This window comes from Coloeus monedula (genome assembly GCF_965178545.1).
Source record: "Coloeus monedula genome assembly, chromosome: 1".
In the NCBI taxonomy this organism is placed as follows: Eukaryota; Metazoa; Chordata; class Aves; order Passeriformes; family Corvidae; genus Coloeus; species Coloeus monedula.
The window spans coordinates 116,841,650-116,861,464 of NC_138781.1; the positions used below are offsets into that span (position 1 = coordinate 116,841,650).

The 19,815-nt window shown below is 39.9% G+C and overlaps 1 protein-coding gene across 2 annotated transcripts in view; it reads left to right on the forward strand.

Moving 5' to 3' along the window:
- Nucleotides 1-19,815, forward strand: part of SPIDR (scaffold protein involved in DNA repair) — a 196,390-nt gene that overhangs the window by 108,324 nt on the left and 68,251 nt on the right. For both annotated transcript variants that reach the window (XM_082291139.1, XM_082291140.1), the window contains exon 9: nt 19,326-19,536. In XM_082291139.1, coding sequence (XP_082147265.1) covers nt 19,326-19,536 — 211 coding nt within the window. The remainder of the gene's footprint in view (nt 1-19,325; nt 19,537-19,815) is intronic.

Genomic DNA, 19,815 nt, shown 5'->3' on the forward strand with positions numbered 1-19,815 from the left:
GAAATGCCTTGTTCGGTAGAGGAGACATCCTGCACTCGTAGACACAGCACTTTGTTTGCTGGGTTTCCAGTTGTTGTGCCACTAGCTCAATCTTGTTCTAAAGCTAAGTGTCCTGAGGAAGGTTTAGTTGGTTCAGCAAATCTGTCTGTTTAGCAAAGAGGTTCAGAGAATTCACTAATGTTCTCCTTTCTGTTTTGGTCCTGCACTAAGCATGATTGCCGTCTTAAAATCTGCAGGACTAGCTTAAAGCAATTTCTTATTTCCAGACTTTCTGTGGCATATCAGCAACAGTGAAGCAGTAAGCAACAGGTGAGCAAAAATGAATTGCTTAATAGCATGAGATACAAGGTTTTGCAGTTAAATTAACCATTAGCTTTTCAAAACATTGTTATAAAGTGAAGGGTTGCAATACAAGATTATTGCGCTTTGGAAATGCAGTTCCAGTGGCACTGATGTGTATTTAATTTCAGTGAATTAAGTGAGAGTGTTGGAACTGATCAGTGTTTTCAGTAGTAAATGGGAAAGTCTTTCTTTCAGTTTAGCTTTAGCTTGATTTCCTTATGCACTTTCTTTGTCTGTTAGAGGCCAATACACCCACATATGCTTACAAACAATCAACAAAGCAGGGAATTAAGGTGTTTCTCTTGAAGGCTGGGAAAGGAGGGATTGCTATTGCCAAGACACACAGACACTGACAGGCTCATGGAACTGTATAAATCTGTAATTCGTGAAATGTGAAACTTTCTGCTTAACAGTTGACAACTAATATCTCTAGTGGGTGCTTCAGTAGACTTCTGTTGAAAATAGGCATTTTAGATTTGTGTGGTTGGTTTCAACAGAGAGGAGAGAGTTGGCAGAGTGTCTGGGCAATTAAGACTCTTGCTGTGTGAATAATACATAGCAGAGGTAATAGTTTGATAAAGGTGGAGTTCAAGTTCTCCTTAAGCTGTATATGGGGCTCTTAAATACTGAAATATGGCTTATGTTATACTCATGTTCCCTTTGATGTATCTGGCTGAAGAATTAGACTTAACCCTGTCTTTGAGACTCTGATTCCTCGTTATGTTGAGCAGGCTTAAGGGAGAGCACTGCTAAGAGCACAGGCAGGCCTTGGGGAAAAGCACTGTGTTCTGATTTGTGCCTGCAAGTCCTTCTCAAGAGCTACTGCTGTGAAAGCTGCAATTGCAAAGATTTCTGAACAAATATTGTCAATTGCTTTTCTTCTTTGTTTTGTTGTAGTGGCATGAGCCTAAATAATTTCCCCTCAGCTCAAGAATCAGCCACCCTTGTGTTGAACAGTCACAGAAAATCTTGAGCCATCCCCTAGGTGAAACAGGCAATTGACATTTTATTCTGAGTTTCAGTCATAAAAATATAGTATGATCCAAAGTTAAGAGAAATTGCAGAATCAGTCATAATGCAAATACTGAACTTCTGATTTTTGTCAGATGAAAATGTAAAGACACCTCTAGTTCACGGTATTCAGTAGCATTCCCAAAACCAGCCAGGGGAAGACCCTGTAACTAAATGAGGACAAAAATACAATAAATCAAGCTCTCTTCTCTTTGCCATCAGCTGGCACAAGGCTTACCTGTGTTAAAAACTTGGGGTTCTTCTTTACATTGGAGCAGCTGTATTGTTTATAGCTGTACTAGTTTAAAAATCCCTAGGGAGCTGTGACTCTAAACTTAGTTTTTATTGCATTATATTAATTTTGTTCTGTGAAGTAGTAATTTCATGGCTGATTTACATTTTGTTTATAAAGTAAAAATAAATTGTTTTGATTATATTTCTTAGGCACCAAATAGCTCAAATCTAAATCTTGCCAGCATAACTGATTAACCTTGTAATAGCATCTTTGAGATATTAATGTACGCACTACCTTATCTTGTGCTTTATCTGACCTTTATCTGTTGATTTTAATGTCCTTTGTGGTTGCTAGTGACGTGTTTTTGTTGTAGACAGGGAGAGATTTTGGCTCCTGTTTATTTCTCTGCTTTATCCTCATTCACTCTGTTCTGTCCTCTCAAAAAAATAACTGCATTAAGCAGAAAAAAACAAGATAATAAACTGTAGCCCAGTAGCACAATAGGAGCCATGTCTGCTTGAAGTGTTCAGAGAGCATTTTGCAAGCATCATGTACAGTTACCAGTCTAATGTGGATTGACAGTGAAAAAAAAGGAATTGATTGTCCTGAACAAATGTAGGAGAATTTTTACCCCTTTACAGCATAATTTACTCATAATTTGCAGCATAATTTATTTCAGTGACTTACGTAAAGTGTTTCTATAGGGCAAAGTTTGGCCGTTGCATGTGCTTGCAGCGTTGGATCATCTTGTAGTGCTTGGGCGCTGGTGATCCATATCGTTAAACCAGTAGAAAACTAATCAGAAAATACATTTTAAAAAAGATGGGGAGGGGGGAGGAGTATGACTTTTTGACATGCTGCTGATTGAATTGGTTCAGCAAGATCAAGCATATCCCGGAGTAACAGAGAGGCAAAGGCAGAAGGGAGGCTGCAGCGAGTCTGTCTGCAGTGTGGATTGCCACTGGCACTGCTGGCTTCACTGCCTGCTCACTCCGGATGCCTTGCTGGACACCATTGCCCCATGCCAGCAGAGAGTGGAGATGAATGTGTGAAAGTCCTTCATGCACATTAGTGTGAAATCTGAGTGGGAACTGATGATTTAAGTCAGTTCGTGATGACCTGGCTGCCTTTGCGCTGGAAGGATTGGAACTCTGCCACAAGGGGTGGTAAGGTCCTGGCAGTACCTAGTGCTGAGCAGCTGAGAGGGGCACTGCAGCTGGGTCTGGAGGAGAATGAACTGCACACCGTGTGCTCCTAGGTGTGTTACACTTCTTGGCTCTATGGCCATGGCTGTACCCTCACTACATCTGCTGTGCTCTTTGCTTCTTTGGAGTCACTTGCACTTTTTCTGTGTGGGGCTGTGCTGAACACCAGTGTTATTCCCATTTGTACAGCTGTTCATCAGTTCATCTCCTAGAGTTTGGACGTATTTAGGAAAACATGGAGTACACTTCTCTGATGTGATACTGTGCCAGATTTCAAGTGGGTGTTCTCCTTGATGCATGACATCTGATTTGGTGGGACGTGGAAAAAACTGTGTGATTTCTTCTGTGAGTGATTTAGTTCAATTTTCATGCGGTTCTACAACAGTGTTTTCGTATTTGAAAAGTGAAAGAAAACAGAAATAGGAATGAAGATCTCTTCCCTTAGCTGTATCTCTCTATCCACAAAAGTGTAGATGATGAGAAGACCTCCCTCTTCCCAGCATCAAGGAGACAGATAGGGGAAGATCTCCCTCTTGGGCAAGAGGTACATTTAATTACAGGAGACAGGGAGCAGTTTGTAGTAAGATTTCATTATGATTTTTCATAACCCAGTGAATCCTCCCATGATGTGATGATGGAGCTTGCGAAGCTGAGAGCAGCTGATGCTGTGAGAACCACAGCAGAGCTCATCTCTCCTGTTTTGGCATGAGGATTGCTGGGTTACAGATTGCCTCTGTGCTGTGCTGGCCCTGCCTGAGCAGCCTGGCAGGCAGCATTCAACTCAAGGCACCTGTGGTACAGCTGTGCAAGTATGGGCCTGTCATCCTTTTGTAGGAATCAGGGAGAAGGAAGTTGGCATTTCTGAAGTGTGTCTCCTCTCCTCTTAAGGACATAAAATGAACCTCATTTTGAAGTTTGTTTTTGCTAGACTTTGCAAAGACAGTCTAGGGGACCAGTTGATAAAGTTAGCTAGGTAAGTCCCAGTCTTGAGTGTCTGGTAAGTGTTCAGGCTTTGAACATCTCCAGCTATTTACTGATGTCTTTGTAATACTAATGTAATAGATTACATTTCCCTGCAGAATCTACCATGCTACCCGTCCACTTGACATAGTGTATCTTAAGCATTTGCTTTTATGAGTATACTATAGCCGAAATGAGCAGCAGACTTCTTAGTCTGTACCTAGTACATCTGCTGTATTTTATTTTAGATACATGAATAAATTACTATTTTTATAAGCAAACATTTTCTCTGTTGGTGCAAATGAGTTGGGTGAACAAGGTTTCTGAGATTTGGAAAACTGCTTTGCTTATATTACCTTTTTCTGTTTAGAGGTGGCTCAGATTTAAGGTATTATAGCTATAGTGCAAGAAAAGGCTAACTGTAATCCAAAATCTCAACAGGACAACTGTCATCTTGTCCTGCTGACATGTAGCAGATGTGCTGCAGATCACTTTATCTTACGAATATGAGGTTAGCAAATTCTCCTTAGTAGCCAGCCTGAAGAGTTGGCAAACTATAGAATAAACTTATTAATGTAAGCATTTTTTGTTTGGATGCAATGATTATAATTTGTTCTCTTGAAGAACCACATTCATGTTACATCCTGCTCTTAGCAGAGCTCATGGCAGTTGCAATTTGTCAAAATTTGCCTTCTTTATGAACTTTGGTTTTGCTGACAAATTAAATTCTAAATTAAAACAAAGAATTGAGTTTACAGTCTTTTGCTGCCAGGATCTTTCCCCGAAGATGGTTAGCCTCAGCATAAAGTCAAGAGAGACTCATATCCTCTTTCTTTTATAAGAGGTGTTTTAATGAGCCACCTGAAGGCAAAGAGTAAGCAAAATTACTTCCTTTTTTCCATCAGGATTATCACTTAGGGCATGTGTTTTCAAACAAACATTAGAAGTTTCCTGCTATGTTTACAGTTTGGGAGGAGGGCATTCACAGGTACTGGGTTTTCCACATGTAACTTTTATATCCAGTTTCTGTGAAGAGCATATAGATATTTCCGTGGCATAAAACAAACACATATGTGTATGCCAGTAGATATAATTGCTTTAATCAAATACTGTGTGCCCCATAGCAACCTTAGTCTGGCAGTGAGGAGCACTGGAAGTAAAGCTAACTGACTTGCTTTTCAAGATAAGTAGATGAGGTTAAGGGACACAACTAGGGAATTTATTTATTTTATTTGCTTAACTTGTTGTAAGTTATACTGGTTTAAGTGGTAATAATTATTTCGGAAAGCTATTTGAAGAATGTGCCAGCCTGTGGAATATTTTCCATCCTGAGCATGAGGTACCATGGCTACACATACCTGTGGTCCTTATCCCACTGGCCTTCATCTGACCTGCATTTTCCATGTATAGGTTTCCTGTGCCTGTATCAGCATAGAGCTGAATTATGTTTTTTGACTGGGGAATCGGACAATGCTCATAAGTCTCAATGTCGAAACTCTTTTTATCATCCAAGGGTGACTGTTCTTTCTGGAAGTGCCATCCCTTTCCTGGCTCTGGGGGGAAGTGGGTGAAAATTTCAATGCTCAGGGGCATCTTGAGTGGGGCCATGAGCTCTCAGCCACAGAGTCTGGTTTTGTAGCTGCATTTCTTCATCTGGCACTCAATCATGACACTGTTAATCTTAATTCTGCCTTTGAGATCCAGCACCACATGGTGATGTTCAGTCGCTGTTGGAATACTGAGAGACAGCAAAACAGCTGGCAAGAATATTTCTGGGAAGAAAGAAAAAAAGTGAGAACAACAAAAAAAATGAAGGCAGTATTTGGGTCTATGTTTAGATGGATTTTTAATTTTTTTAATCTTCCCACCTGCAGTGTTCTCTGTAAGGCTGAGTCTGTTATGGCAGCAAAAAGGTATTATTACCCTTTCAGAAAGTGTAGCTTTCTTGATACAGTCCAAGACTCGGTGCAATGGAAGCACAGTAAAGGCTCACCCGCAGAGAAGACGATAGAAGAAGTAAGCACAGAGGCAAAGTGTTTGCTTAAAATTTTATCAGCCATTCATTCTGCTGCTTGAATTACTAATTTTCAATATTCTTTTGCTATGTTTTCTGGTCTAGCATAGTCTTTTTTCCTGTCTATGCCTACTCAAAGTTTTAGCTACTTGTGCTTTTCATGTGGACCTTGTTAACATTACAATTTTATTAAAATGCAACAGCAATTTGTATGCAGCTGTATTATGTAAACAGAAGTAAGCCAACAAAATTGCATAACTACATATTTTTTAGTGGATAGGTGATTTTACCACATTTTAAAAATTGTTTGGTGGCTGTTAGACCGGGTTTTTGGTGATTTAAGAACCTGAAGAAGGTAGCTTGGAAAAGTGTAAAAAATGACTGCTAAGCTGCCACAGTTGTGTTTATTGTGTGTCCTTAAGCCAGATACCCTCTGGCAGCGCAGGGGAGAAGCTCCCTGGATGACTTTAAGAGGCTTTCTAACCTAATGTGTGCTCTTCTGATCAGACATAGCCAGAAATTCTGGGTGCCCTGGAAACCCTGCTTTATGAAGTGAGAGGAGGAGCATGTGGGTTACAGAGTGGATGATACACATTTTGGTGCTCTCTATTGGGTAACCACCCTTGGACTTAGTAAGGCCTTGCATTTCTTCAAAAAAAATTTTTTTTAATCTTTAAAGAGGAGACTGAAATAAAAATGGCAGTCCCAGAAAAAGCTTAGAATAAAAAAGGTGAAATCTGCTTGCATCTCAAGCTTTTCACGTGTTCTGTGACGAGTTTATAAAATTAGGGAGTTGTATGCTCATATATGTAGCCACGCAAATTATGTTCATTACTGTCATTACGTGTTCAGTTGTGGTCATGGTCTGTGGCAGCAGGAGGTCTTATACAGACCACTGTCATGGCAGGATGATCTTGAGACATAGAAAAATGCGCATGATGCTTTTGACAATCAGCTTTTTTGTTCGTTTATGTCCTTACTGGTGTGGAGGCAAACGGTGGTGGGTGTGATGAACAGATCAGCCCTATCAGGTGAAATTGTAGTTCTGCTTATCTGGGTATCCCATCTCCAGGAGTGCATGTTGGGTGGGAGAGCAGAAGGACTGAACAAACACAGACCCATTCTGCCCTGGATTAACCTGGGAGCCTTCAGCAAACTTTAGTTCAAGGACTTCCAAGGGCAGAGGTTGCATTTCTGTACTTGGCAACATTTCTTTTAAAATGCACTTAAGCAAGTTTTTATGGGAAAGGCAGTAATTTAGATTCACTTTAAAACGAGTGCTCCAGTAGTGGAAACAGGCTTTGAAATAAGATTCTGTAATGCTGCTTGGCTCTGCATAGCTCATTGCCCAAACAGTATCTGAATGATGAAGCTGTGTTTAAATAAGATTCTTTAAAAGATTTTCAGCCCACATGGACATGTAACCGCAATGTAGAAAACAGATATGAATGTTTTGGTAGATGCTGAAAGAGGGTGGTGGTGTAGGAATTTGGAGGTCAACAATGATAAAGAAGAAATGGAAAGACAAGTGATGTGGGGATAAGGTTCTCTAAAGGAAAAAATTAATACTTTTTCCCCAGATTGAGGACACTGAAGTTTTTGCAGTGTACGTCAGTAACACAGGTGTAGGGCTGTGCAGGCCAAGTCCTCTGTGTGTGCGATTCACCTCCTCAGCAGTTACCAGAGGGAGTGCTAACAGTGTTAGCTGAAGGCTAGGGGATCTGACCCTCTCCTCTGGGACAGCAGCTCTGTTCTCTGGCAGGCGTCCCAGGGGTGCTGGAAGGCAACACAGTCTGCACAATCTCTCTGCCTCTTGACCAGAGACAGTCAGGGTCACAGACGTGAATATTATCTTTGTGACGCTTCAAGCAAGCAAACAGATAATTTTTTTTTAAAGGAATGTTGCATGCAGTCAGTTGAATGTAAAAATGTCATATCAGATCTTTCAAGAGCTTGTTCCCTTGAGGGGATGTTGCGCCAGCTCACCCACCCCCCCCAGGGCAGAGGCAAGGCAGGGAGGGGAGCGCACACGCATGTACCTGCACTTCTGTGTGTGTGTGTGCATGCACATATGAGAGTCACGGACTGGCCTCTTTTCCCTGGATGAGTCCCTTGTGTCTTCCTTCTCATCTTAACTAAGCCAGGGAACTCCTCTTTTTTCCTGTACCATAGTCTGGGAATCATGCCCTGGACATTTTTTCAGCTGAGCACATTTACATACAGGAAATCAGCCCAGAGACTCACTCCTCTTTGAACAGTATTTGTACTAGACAGTTTTTCAGTGGTTTCAGGTATGATTCTTTTTTTTAAGCAACTGATAGACAGGAGAGTAAAGAATACAAGTAACTTTGTTTTAAAACAAGATATATAAATACATGTCAAAATACAATATCCTGAATATATATACTTGTAGAACTTAAAGCAAGACTGATCTAGTATCATTGCATTTATATGTTTTTTTCCACGTCCTGCTTAGTGATGCAGTTGAGCAAGGGAATCATTTTTATTCAGGTCCATCTTGAATTCCAGATGAATGGGAGTATGAAGTGCTCTGCTCCCTCACAGAGCACCAGCATCAGGAGGAGCACTGCAGGAAGGGCCTGGCAGGGTGGCTGCAGACCAGGATGCCCTCCTTGGGAAAGGAGATGTAAGAGAAGCTGGCCCTTGGCCTGGATGAAAAAGAGGAGGAAACACTTCTAAATAAAAGACAAAATAAATGCATAAGCAATTGGGGAGAGTCTTGCCACCACAGTAGGAAAAAATGAAGAATTTCCGCTTATATGTGAGGATCATTATCTGCTGTCACAAACTTGTTTCTTTTGGAGTTTAGAAGATGGTTTCTTACCACTAGTGCTTCAGCTGTAGAGGGAGATACGGCAGGTAGTTTTGTTAAAGCTTGATCATTTTTGTGGGTTTTTTTTTTTTTCCCTCTCCTGGTTTTGCCTGTGATAGCCTGTGATTCGGCTCAAAAACTGGGGCCATTTAGATCCTGTGTACGTCACATAAAGCCTGGGGTATTGTACAGCAATACTGCGTTTGCTGTTGTTTTAGTGGAAGCACATGGAGAGTGGACAGCATGGAAAAGAAAAATGAAACGCATGATGATTCCTTTATAGGAAGTCAGTCAGCATTCTTTCTTTAGGTTAATATTTCTCAGGTTTTCAAATCTGGCTGCAAAATCCCTTCTTCCAAAACTTGATATGCGGCTTCCAAGCTGAGAGTAGGGATGCCATCCATTGTTAAACGCTATGGGATATATTTGAGCCCTTGATTAACTTACGGTTGTTTGCTTGGGAAATGTGTGTGTAGTGGAGTTGTTTCACCCTTTATTGCATAAACATTTCTCTGGACTGGCAAATTTTGCTATTGTTTTTGGAATATCATTCTCACTTTAAACTTCAGGGTTTTTGCCAGGGCCAAGATGTCTGTGACGGCACACCTTCCACCTTATGTCTCTCACACCAGTTTTCTCCAAAATCTGTATGTTTTTACAGGTGTTTTCCCACAACTTCAAAGACTTTGTTTCTGCTTTTTTGGCAGGGGAGGGCAGAGTGCAATAGTGAGAGATAGGTGTGCTACAAAATGCTCCTCTGCCTTGGAAGTGGGTTGCTTCCACAGAGAGCTTTAGCTGAAGTGGTTTATCAGAAAACTGTCCCTTATGTGATCATAAGTCACAACTTCATTGCTGCCAGGACTCTTTCCAGTTTTCAGAGGTCATTGATGGCCCTTTTTTTTGGCAGTTGTGTTTGTATCAGGCTTGTAGAGGTTTTACTGTGGTAGTGCTTCAAGCAATGACTCGAGTTGCAATTCTGTTTTCTTAGCTCCTCTAAGAAAATACAGATCTCCTTCTAGTCCTTAGTTGTTCTTAGGTTTTATTTCTTTAATGGTATGTCTGGTATTTTGCCACTTCTTTCTGCTTGGCTTGTGTTTAGTTTTGATTGATTAGTTTTAAGGAGTTGTGTTCATATGACTGTGCAACACAGATGATTGTGGTAGGTAAACTTACTGGGTTGGTAGATGTTGGAGTATTTTAAATATAGTAAATTGAGGCAGGGCTGCATGTACTTTTTTAAAAAAATAATAATGATAATAAGGGCTTTCATCTTTCCACTATAATCTAACTTTTTTTCTCTCTGAAGCATAAAAGACTGTTTCCTTCTAAAAATAAATATTCTTTGATGTGGAAAAGTAAACCTAGAACATGCTGAAGCTGTGTAGCCTCTGAAGTCTAATAGGAGCACAAAAAAACAAGCCAGGGGTTCATCCATCTCATTGCATTATTGATTCTGCTCTGCTGAGTCACCAGCCCTCTTACATGAATCTGAAAAAGAAATTTGAGCATATAATAGTGTGATGCAGTAGGAAAACTCTCCCATATCTGATGTGATCTGGTTGCGAAGTGTCATTGCAACTGTTGAAACAAAACAAGCCAAGTTAGCAGTGACCTGTAGACCATATAATATTTCAATATTAGAATTAGAATTTTTTGCTTGTTCTGTGCAATTATGTCTTTAAAGTAACACAGGAATACTAAGATTTTCAGAAAAGAAAAAAACATCAAGGAGAACATTGAACTTAAATGTTATTTCTCAAAGTGTTTTTCCTTGTTTTGACTGAGAGAGCTATGCCATAGAATCCACCTATGGTGATTTAAGGGAGAAGATATGTGGTATTGCATAGAAGCAAAATGAAGCTTTGAAAGTTATTCTTGTGAGTGATAACTTCAAAGCACACACACTATTGAGGGCTGTTTTCTAACCTAAAAAGAAGAAAGGTATTTTTTTTATCACATACGATCAGTGTTTCTGTGGCAGGCTGAGATGCTGAACTTCTTCCTTGCACAGAAGGTTTCACTTAGGCTATGTCTCCGCCAGGATGTTTCGGTAAAGAAGTTTCCACTCTGGTCACTAGCACTGCTGTATTTTCACTGATGATTGTTGTGAATGGATTACTGCAGAAAGGACTTTGCCTAAAAGAGATTTCTGTGCTGCCTGGCTTATCCACACCACCTTTACTTTTGTTACACATTTATCAATAGTGGCAGCAAATAAAGTGAAAAAAAGGATTTTTCTCAGCTCAGTAAAGCTGAAGTGGACTGTGGTGGAGGAAAACTTGGTCTATAACCTGCCTAAAGACCTGTGGAGCTCTGCAGGGCAGCTTTCTGTACCAGGGGTTCAGCCTTCGCCTTGCCTGATGATATTCATTGAGACCTCCAGGCTACTTGAGGCATCTTCTTGCTTGAAGCAGAGTTTGACCAGCTCAGGAGTGTTCTGCTTTGCTGTTGTGCTCTGTGGCTCAGAGCAAGCTCTCACTACCTTTTGTTATTCCCAGTTGTGTTACCAGAGAACCCAGAACGACTGCTACTTTCAGTTACTCTTCCTGTGCTGACAGCACTGGATTTGGCTAGATAAAAAGTGACCTCACCAGATAAAACCAGAATTTGGTCTTGCTTCATGGCCTGGCAAAGAAACAATAGGAAATGCCCAGAAATGAGTACCAGAACAAGACAGGAGTATAAGAACAAGTCTGATTGAAGATTTTTGGTTATTTAGTAGTTGTGCTGGGGTTTTTTTAATACTAGATTTGATAATAAAATATTTAAATAAAATCGAGCATATGTGTATATTGATCTGTCTTTCTGAAGTTTGCTCAGGGATAGTTATTTGTTCTTGCTGCTGTGCATGTGAAGACACCTGTGAGCATGAATGCGAGACTGGACTTGTAAGGAGTCTTTGCCAATAGCAAATGCCAAATGTCTATGGAAAAAGAGGACAGTGTTCTTAATAATCTCTGCAAAACATTGAACAATGCTTTTTAAAATGGCATTTATTTATTAAAGTTTCTCCAATAGTCCTCCAAACTTGAACCAACCAACAAAGTACCCTTACTCCCCATACCTTGGTCAGAAAGTCTCAAGTTCAAGTTCTTCATTTTAACACATGGCCCTCAGCTGCTTGGGTGGATATTGCAGAGTTCTGGTGTGAGAAGCAGCTTCTCCTGATACTTCAGGAGTGGTGACATTGTGTGTAATGGTGGCAGAATGGCAACACTCCTGATCTTTCATCCACTGGCAGAGGAGTTGTTGGTGTAACCTGTTGCCTCAAATCTCCATGGTACCAATGAAGAAAACAGAGAATTGGACACCTTTTTGTACAACAGAACACTATGCAAGTTTGTATTTAATGGCATGCTGTCATCCTCACAATCCTATGGACAGGGGCATGTGTTCATCCTCATAGTGCTCTAAAACTAGGACTGGAGGAAGGACTTAGGCTCTCCTGCTGGGAAATTGTAGGTAAATGTGAAGTGCACATACAAAATGATGGAGTCTGGATTGCTGGTATCCAGGAATGTGTTTTTAGTGTTCTCATTGCTTCATTAATATGTCAGCTTAGTCTTCATTTAATGATCAGGAAAATACATGGTAAAATAAGACTTGACTAGAAATGGCATCAAAACCGTCATGATGTCACTGTAGAAATTCGTGGTGCATTTCTGCATTAGGATTTCAGTCTTCCAAATCAAAGATAATTAGCAGAAGTGGAAAAATAGCAGAGAAGAGTGACAAGAAGAGATATATGGAGCAGCTTCCCTGTGAGAAATGACTAGAATGACTAGAGCTCTTCACCTTGAGAAAGCAGTGGCTGGGAGAGGATGTGATAAAGGTCTGTATTAGGAAGTGCATCAGGAAGGATGATTGTTCACTGCCTCTTAAAAACAAGAAGTGGGGGGCAGCAATGTAACCACTAGGTGACAGATCAAAACAAATCAAAGGAAGTGGTTTCTCAGATGCGTGTAATTAGACTGTAGAGCATGGTGGATGCTACAGGATGTTGTGGATGCTGTCAATGTGCAAGTGGTCAAAAAGCAGGCACATAGGTTCCTGGAAGAAAAGTCTACCCAAGACTGTTAGATACAATGATATTACTTCTGCCTTAGGAAGTCCCTAAACTGAAAGTTTTTAGAAGTTATCAGACAGTGTTCTGCAGAACTTTCACTAGGTGCTTGCTTTTATTTTCATAGTCTTCAAACATCTGCTGTTTGCTGCTCTAAGCTAGAGTATGGGGTAGGTGGGCCTCTGATCTCACACCAGTGCAGCCATTTTTGTTCTCTCTAACACTCACAAGTTTTAATATGACGTCACTTTGCAGTTTGCTTGCTTCCTTTTTCTCTCCTTTCAGAATCCCTCTGGTATGTCCCTCTGTGTATGGTGGCTGCCTCAGCCACCTCATACCCTACGTGCAGTTTAGCACTGGGAACAGAGGGAAGAAGTAATCTGAATGATGAGCTCATGGCTAGTCACACAAGTTGATCTATGGGGTAAACACACAGATTGGAATTCTTTCATAGCCTCTTGATTATGAAAAGATAACCATGATATTTATATCCCCCTACTTACTTGTAACACCCTCATACTATGTGTGGGGGAGTGGTTTTGTTCTGTTTTTAAAGCAACTTTCCCATTTAATGCTTTATTGTGTGCAGGTTTTTTAATACTAATTGTTTTGTGTCTGACTTACGTATTACGTGTTTAAAAAAATCTCAGCATCCCAGTTGGAGTAGAGTTTTAGTGAATTCTGTCAAAGGTATTACCCCAGTCAGCTCAAGAGATCATTTCCATGCCACTTTGTACGTAAGCACTACCTGTGAGTGGAATTTTATGTTTTGGTGGTGCCAAAGGTTAAGACTCATCAGGATGAATTTGGGTTCAGAATGCTAGAAATTTCAGGTGCTTTCTTCATAGCCAAAAATAAGTGGCTGGAGAGCTCTGAGAAACTTCCCTGCTTTCCAGTCTTTGTAAAGCCTGATATTAGAATAATTTCCTGGAGGTGGATGAGATTTGGTTTGATACCCATCTGTGCTTTCCTACTTCAGAAGACCTGTACATCCCCTTCAGTTAGCACACAGTGCAGCTCCCTGCAGAGGTGAGAGCACTGGGTGTGTGGTATAATAATGCTTAATGTTAACCACAAGCTTTTTATAGCAGAGCTCTTAAATGTGAAAATTTCCATACAACTTTTTTTCATGCTACAGGGTGTCATATTTCAAAAGGCAACACTATGGCAAGCCAGTGGTTAGTTTATATGATTACTCTGAAATTAGTAAAATGATATAGTGATAAAAATGTTGGCTTTGTGTACTGTAATTTCTTCCTGGAGTGATTTCTTAGGTTTACAGGTAATTTTGTTGAAAAGTACAATAGTATTTTGCAGAAAGAACTTACACTGCAGTAGAAAAGATTTATTTTCATTACTTGTGTTGTTTTACTGATTTTCTTAGTTTGCTTTGTGCTTAAGGTTCAGTGACAAATGGTGACAGATTGGGTTATAACAAATCTATACGTTTAACAGCTTCTTGTTCTTTTCTTTGTCTCTTGGAGTCATGGAATAAGTCCTCAGACAAAGTATTTTTCCAGTAGGGGAACAAAACAAGTATCTAGCTGTTCTATTCACAAATAAAAGTATCATACTTTAAAAGCAGAAGTTTCAGACATAGCTTGGGTAGCTTTTTGTTGTTACATCTTCTGCAGACCTGCTACTCTGAGGTGCCAAAGCCACATTTGTTTGGAAACCTGACACAGCTGAGAATTGTATGTTTGCCATATGTGACTCTGGACGTTGGTCTGGATGGTTAGTGCTGTTTTTTCATGGGGAAAAGAGTACAACCAGCCTTGAGAACTTGTACCACAATAATCTGTTGCTTTGAATAAGATAATTTCAGAGAAAGAGATACCAGCTGATTTTTGTTTTCTGTCTTTGACGTTGGGGCATGGGAAGAAGTTAGGTACTGTAAAAGTGTGAGCTCAGAATCAGTGTCCGTGCAGCGTTACAGGGGCAGTCAGTGACGCTGATGGAGACTCACACACAAGTGGTGAGATTACTCATTCATGGATGAAAATTCTGTGTTTGGGCAATCTCTAGGCATGGCAGAAAGCAGGTCTGTCCCAAATGGCCTGTTGATTTGGTGTATATACTGAGAAGATAGTTACTGTCCTTGGATGATAGGTGGGCAGAGATCTGTCTGAACTTGTTAAGTTTTTTTGGGTTTTTGGGAGGGTTTGTTTCTTAGTTATTATCATTAGCTCAATGCTCAGGCATTTCTTGGACATTTCACAGATAAAGCATTGCAAATGCTACACAACCCTAAGCAAGAGGCAACATGAGCAACTTCCTCTACATTGGATAAAACAAGCGATTCCTAGGAAGTCAGGGATGGGCCCTGTATGTTGTTCCTATGTGGAATGATTCCTCATACTTCTGGGCAACAGTGTAAGGTTCTGGCACACTCTTTTTCTACATGTACTACTGCTGTGCTACTTTGGTGGATGTTAAACATTCTTTACACAGAGATCATTGTTCTGAGACTTGAGAATAGCCTGTTTCATAATTACAGTGCAAGTTGTAGGTCACTGAAATGTTAAGAGTGTTCATTTAATGCAGTGTACTCTTCAAAAAAAACCACTCTAGGCATTTTACACTTTGTAAAGGAAAAAAAAAAAACCAAAAAACTACAACAAAAAACAAAAGCCCAGTAAAATACCCAGGGAGAGTGAACAAAAAAATATGTTCTCTAATTTAAAGTGATCCAGAGTCTTCTCAAGTTCATGAACCAGCACCACCGTTTGATGTCAGCAGAACTGAGCGGAAGCGTGTGGTTTGTGAGCTCGCTGCTGCTGGAGTCACAACTCCTCACTGGCTGTGGATGGGCTGTGCAGGGCAGACCACAGTGCAAACCCACTGATTGTTTGCCCCAGGATTAAGACCCTGCCCCAAATTGAAACGTCAGCTCCTTTACCCAGTGCCATGCTGTACGTTCTGCAGGGTTTCGCATCTCGGATGGGGACAGACCACAATTAACGTAGAAGTGGGCAAGGACATCTCCTGCTTCTACTTGGCCAGATAGCCTCCATTGTAGGAGGGAGGAAGAGAAAAAGAAAGCTACGTTCTTGGACAGAGAAGCAAGCTGCTGCTGGAAAATAAAAAAAATAACATTATTGCCTCATGTTCCTTTAGCATGTGACCAGTTACAGCAATTGCTGATTGTCTACATACCAGGAAAATAATGCCCTGTAGTATAGAATGTTCCCAGTCTCTACTTCATGTCATTACAAAGGTCTAAAGGCAGTTACAAAGGAAGTCAACTACTAATCCAACTTTTAAATATCCTTTTCTGAGCAAGAAAAAATCAGAGAGGACAATAGATTGTTTCAGGGGGGTTTGTAATCTGTGATGAGCTTTTTTTTTTTTTTTCCCCATCATCTCTGTGGTTAGCTGAATGAGATGATGTCTCCCATTCTTTGAAAACTAACTTTTAAAATAAAATGAAGGAGATAGAAAAGAAGCCATTTAAGAGAGGTCACAGAAAGCTTGCAATGCTGATTTAACACTTTATGTCTAAGAGGATACTACAGAGTGTACTCTGTATTCTAGAGTAAGGCTGCTTCTGGGTATAGGGAATCTGCAGCTGGAACAGATGCTTAAAGTTGAGGTGATCAGTTATGGTGTCTCAGGCACAGGGGCAACACATGCAGGGATTGCTTGGGGAAGGGATTTTTTTTTGTCCCAAATCTTCCAGCCTGTTGGGCTTTTTTTGCCCTGATCTGTACCTGTCAAACAGACAAAAAGAATTAAGGTATACATGTGTCTCTAGCGTGGTTGCCTTTGTTGCAAAGAGAAAAGTATAAACAATATGCAGGGGCAATGCAGAGATTTCTGCCATGATGACAGTCAAAGTTCCTATCCCGCAGAGCTTGATTTTGCTGAGCAATACTAGAAAGAATTTCTGGAAAAAGAGTTTTCATTCAATTAATTGATACTATATTAATAATTTTATTCTTCATATTGAAGAATATATATAAAACTTGGTAATAATGTAAATAAACAGTACAATTATTCTATATATTGTATGCAAAATATAAATAACTTTATGTTTTCTATGTGTATGTATACTTACAAAATACTTCCATTCAGCAGTCTAACTGCACAAAATAATGAGCTTATTACAAACTTTTTTGTTATTTCTTTCAATTGGGATTTATTTCTATTTATTCCTGGTTCTTTTCATCGTGAGGTATCTGTCCATTGTGAAATAGGGAAGATTTAAGTAGATATATGTGAATATTCCTCTGATGTAACTGAAGAATTACTGCTAAGTCTGTGCACATTTTTGCAGGTCTAAAACAAGTGATTTCTTCAGGAGAGTGTTTTTGGTGAACTAATTGCATTTAAGAAATGGGAGGCTTCTCCTGAAAATGTATATATGTCCCCATTTTTGCTTTGTGGAAATACCAACTAGCCATTACTTTATGCATTACCCATGTAAAGATATGATGACATAATGAGTGCTTCACCAGGAAAGCTCTTGGCGATTATAGAAGTACTCAAGACATGGAATGCATAAGCATAGCAAAAGCAAGGCACACGTCACTTGGGTATCAGTAAAACCTACCTGCCTTAAAAAAAAAGAAAGTTAAAAACCTGATCACATTTTCCTGCTCAGGAAAATAAAAATAAAACCATAAACCTCAAAGTTTCTACAAATGATTTGCTACTAACGTCAGTATTTTTTTTAGAGAATGAGATGTTTTAGATCAAGCAAACATTCTTCTGACATTAGTGACGTAATGGTCTCGTGTTCAGAGAGATTTCCTGTTTACTTTGGGTCTGAACACAGACATCTCAAGAAAGAAGGTGCTAAAATTTTCATTACACATCTGCAAATAAAGACAGCCCAAACTGTTCCAAGATCTGTAGTAAGCTTTATATACATTTCTGTTCTCTAGAAAAAAGGGGGTGACAGTTTAAAAATCTCATAGAATCAGAGGTGTTTCAGTTTGCTGACCAAGCTAATTGCTCAGTTTTAATCCCGTAATGCAGAAAATTATCAAGCAATGTCAGTTCAGCAGCCTTATGAGCTACTGTCATGCTCTTAACTGGGAGCTTTGTTAGCAAATTCATCTGAAGTCAAGGGACTCGGTGTCCCTTAGACATGAATTGCTGCTCTCCTAGATCGGGGGAGCTCACAGATGGCAGTAAGGCTTCTTTGTGGTGAAGTTCAGGACTTAGTTTTATGCTGTAACTTTTCATGAATTTTCTGTTTCAAATCATAACTTCTCTGAGTGTTCACAGTAGAAACAATGCATCTTGTTCATAATTTATATGTGTGATTCATAGTTCTAAGTTGTGAGCTTAGTTTTAAATGTATCCTTTTTTCCTAAAAGGCAGAGATCATCTGGCTGTTGTTTTATTTTCCTAATTATAGAATTACAGGGATTATATTTAAAACTTGCTGCAACTCTTCCTATGCCTTTGAAAATATGAATACATCAATCTCCCTTTAGCTATCCACTCTCTAAAGAACGAAGGCGTCTGTTATAAAAGAGACCATGGTGAAGATCTTGTATGGACTGAGATCAGAAATAAGTATTTTTGAGTGTTTCATTGTTTCATTTTGCTTTTTAACTCTGTATGGTTGCATTTTGAGAAACAATGTCACAGATGTGGAAACTTGCTTCATCTCCGTAATATAACTGCTGAGCAGTCTAGAGGGTGAAGTTCTGAACTCGGGTCAGCACAGCTTTGCTGCCAAGGCAGGAGGCCTTGTTTTACTCCTAGGTGATAAAAATCTAATAGTAGAAAAATTCAGAATGCGGTAAAGTCACCAAGTTGATTTTGGTCTGTTTTGATGGTCTGTAGAAAATGAGATTACTGGTTGGTTTTGTTAGCTGACTTCATTAGATGTGTGTCCTCTGAGCATAAAAAGTATACTTCCAAATGTTCGACTGTGATACCAGCATAAGAAAAACCCAACATCAACACGTGCTTTGGCATGAAATTATTGTGTGTTTAGAGATTCTGCAAACATTCCCTTAATCTGGTGGGTAAGAAATTGCTGCTTGTGGAGCTGTTTGGGAATTTACATTGGCACTAGAAACCAAAACTGGATCTAGGAGAGCACATTTATTACAGTAACAAATACACAGGCAAGATAATATACAGCATAGTGTAAGAAAAACATAGGATTTTGCTTTTAAAAAAAATAGAGGAGGAAGCAGCAGCTTGCTGCCAGCTGCATGAGAATGGATTTGGGTTGGTGGCAAGCACTCACCAGAGAATGTCCTGCAAGGGTCAGGCTGGGTCCAGCGGAGCAGTGCTCTGAATTAACACGGAGCAGGATTAATAGTCTTCTGTTCATGGCTTTCACCTCAGTAACTGTATGCAGAGGGTCCTGGTGCTCTGTGCTAACAACACAGAGACACCAAGTAGCATTTGTGTGAACCCAGATGGGGCTCAGCAGTTCAGCTGGCTTCCATGTGTAACTCGTCCCTGGGTGCAGTGGATCTCCAATTGCCCAGGGCTATGCCTGAGCTAAGATGGCTGAGCCAAGCCGACTCTGTGGGATGGGTAATTTGCAATTAGGATAACACACCTCTGAAGTGTTTTGGTGGTAAATATAGAAAAAAGGTGAGAGAAATGCAATGCAGCACACATTTTTAAATAGTGCTTATCAGTAGTTTAACGTGTAATGGATTTGATACCACTTAAATTGTTTTTTCCAGGCAAAAACTGCTTCTCCAAAATGCAGATGTTCCTGTTATCATGAACACTTACTTTAGTCAGAAGGTGCTACTCAGTGAACATTCAGAAGCCAGAGAGAAGACATATGGTCTTACAAAGATGCTTATCAGGAAGAATATTATATCTTTGGCACAGACCTTCAGACTAGATGACCTTGATGATAAGTTACGCCAGGAACCTTCAGATAATCAGGTATGGTCCATTTGGTTCACAATTAAGCACTTGGTAAGAAGTTGGTGAGCAGATGTTTGGATATCATAAGAAAAACAAAAATTGTAAAGTACTGACCTGTTTGGTTTCCCCTTCATTTAGTCAAGGCTGAATTAATATGCAGTGTCTATTTTAATATTTTCTTAGTAGAGGCTTTTGGTCCATCCAAATGCTGAACTGCTGTGAGGTTATTTTGCTGAAATCTCACTACTGTGCTAAACAGTAATTATCACTTGTTTTTTTCATTGATTTTTCTCATAT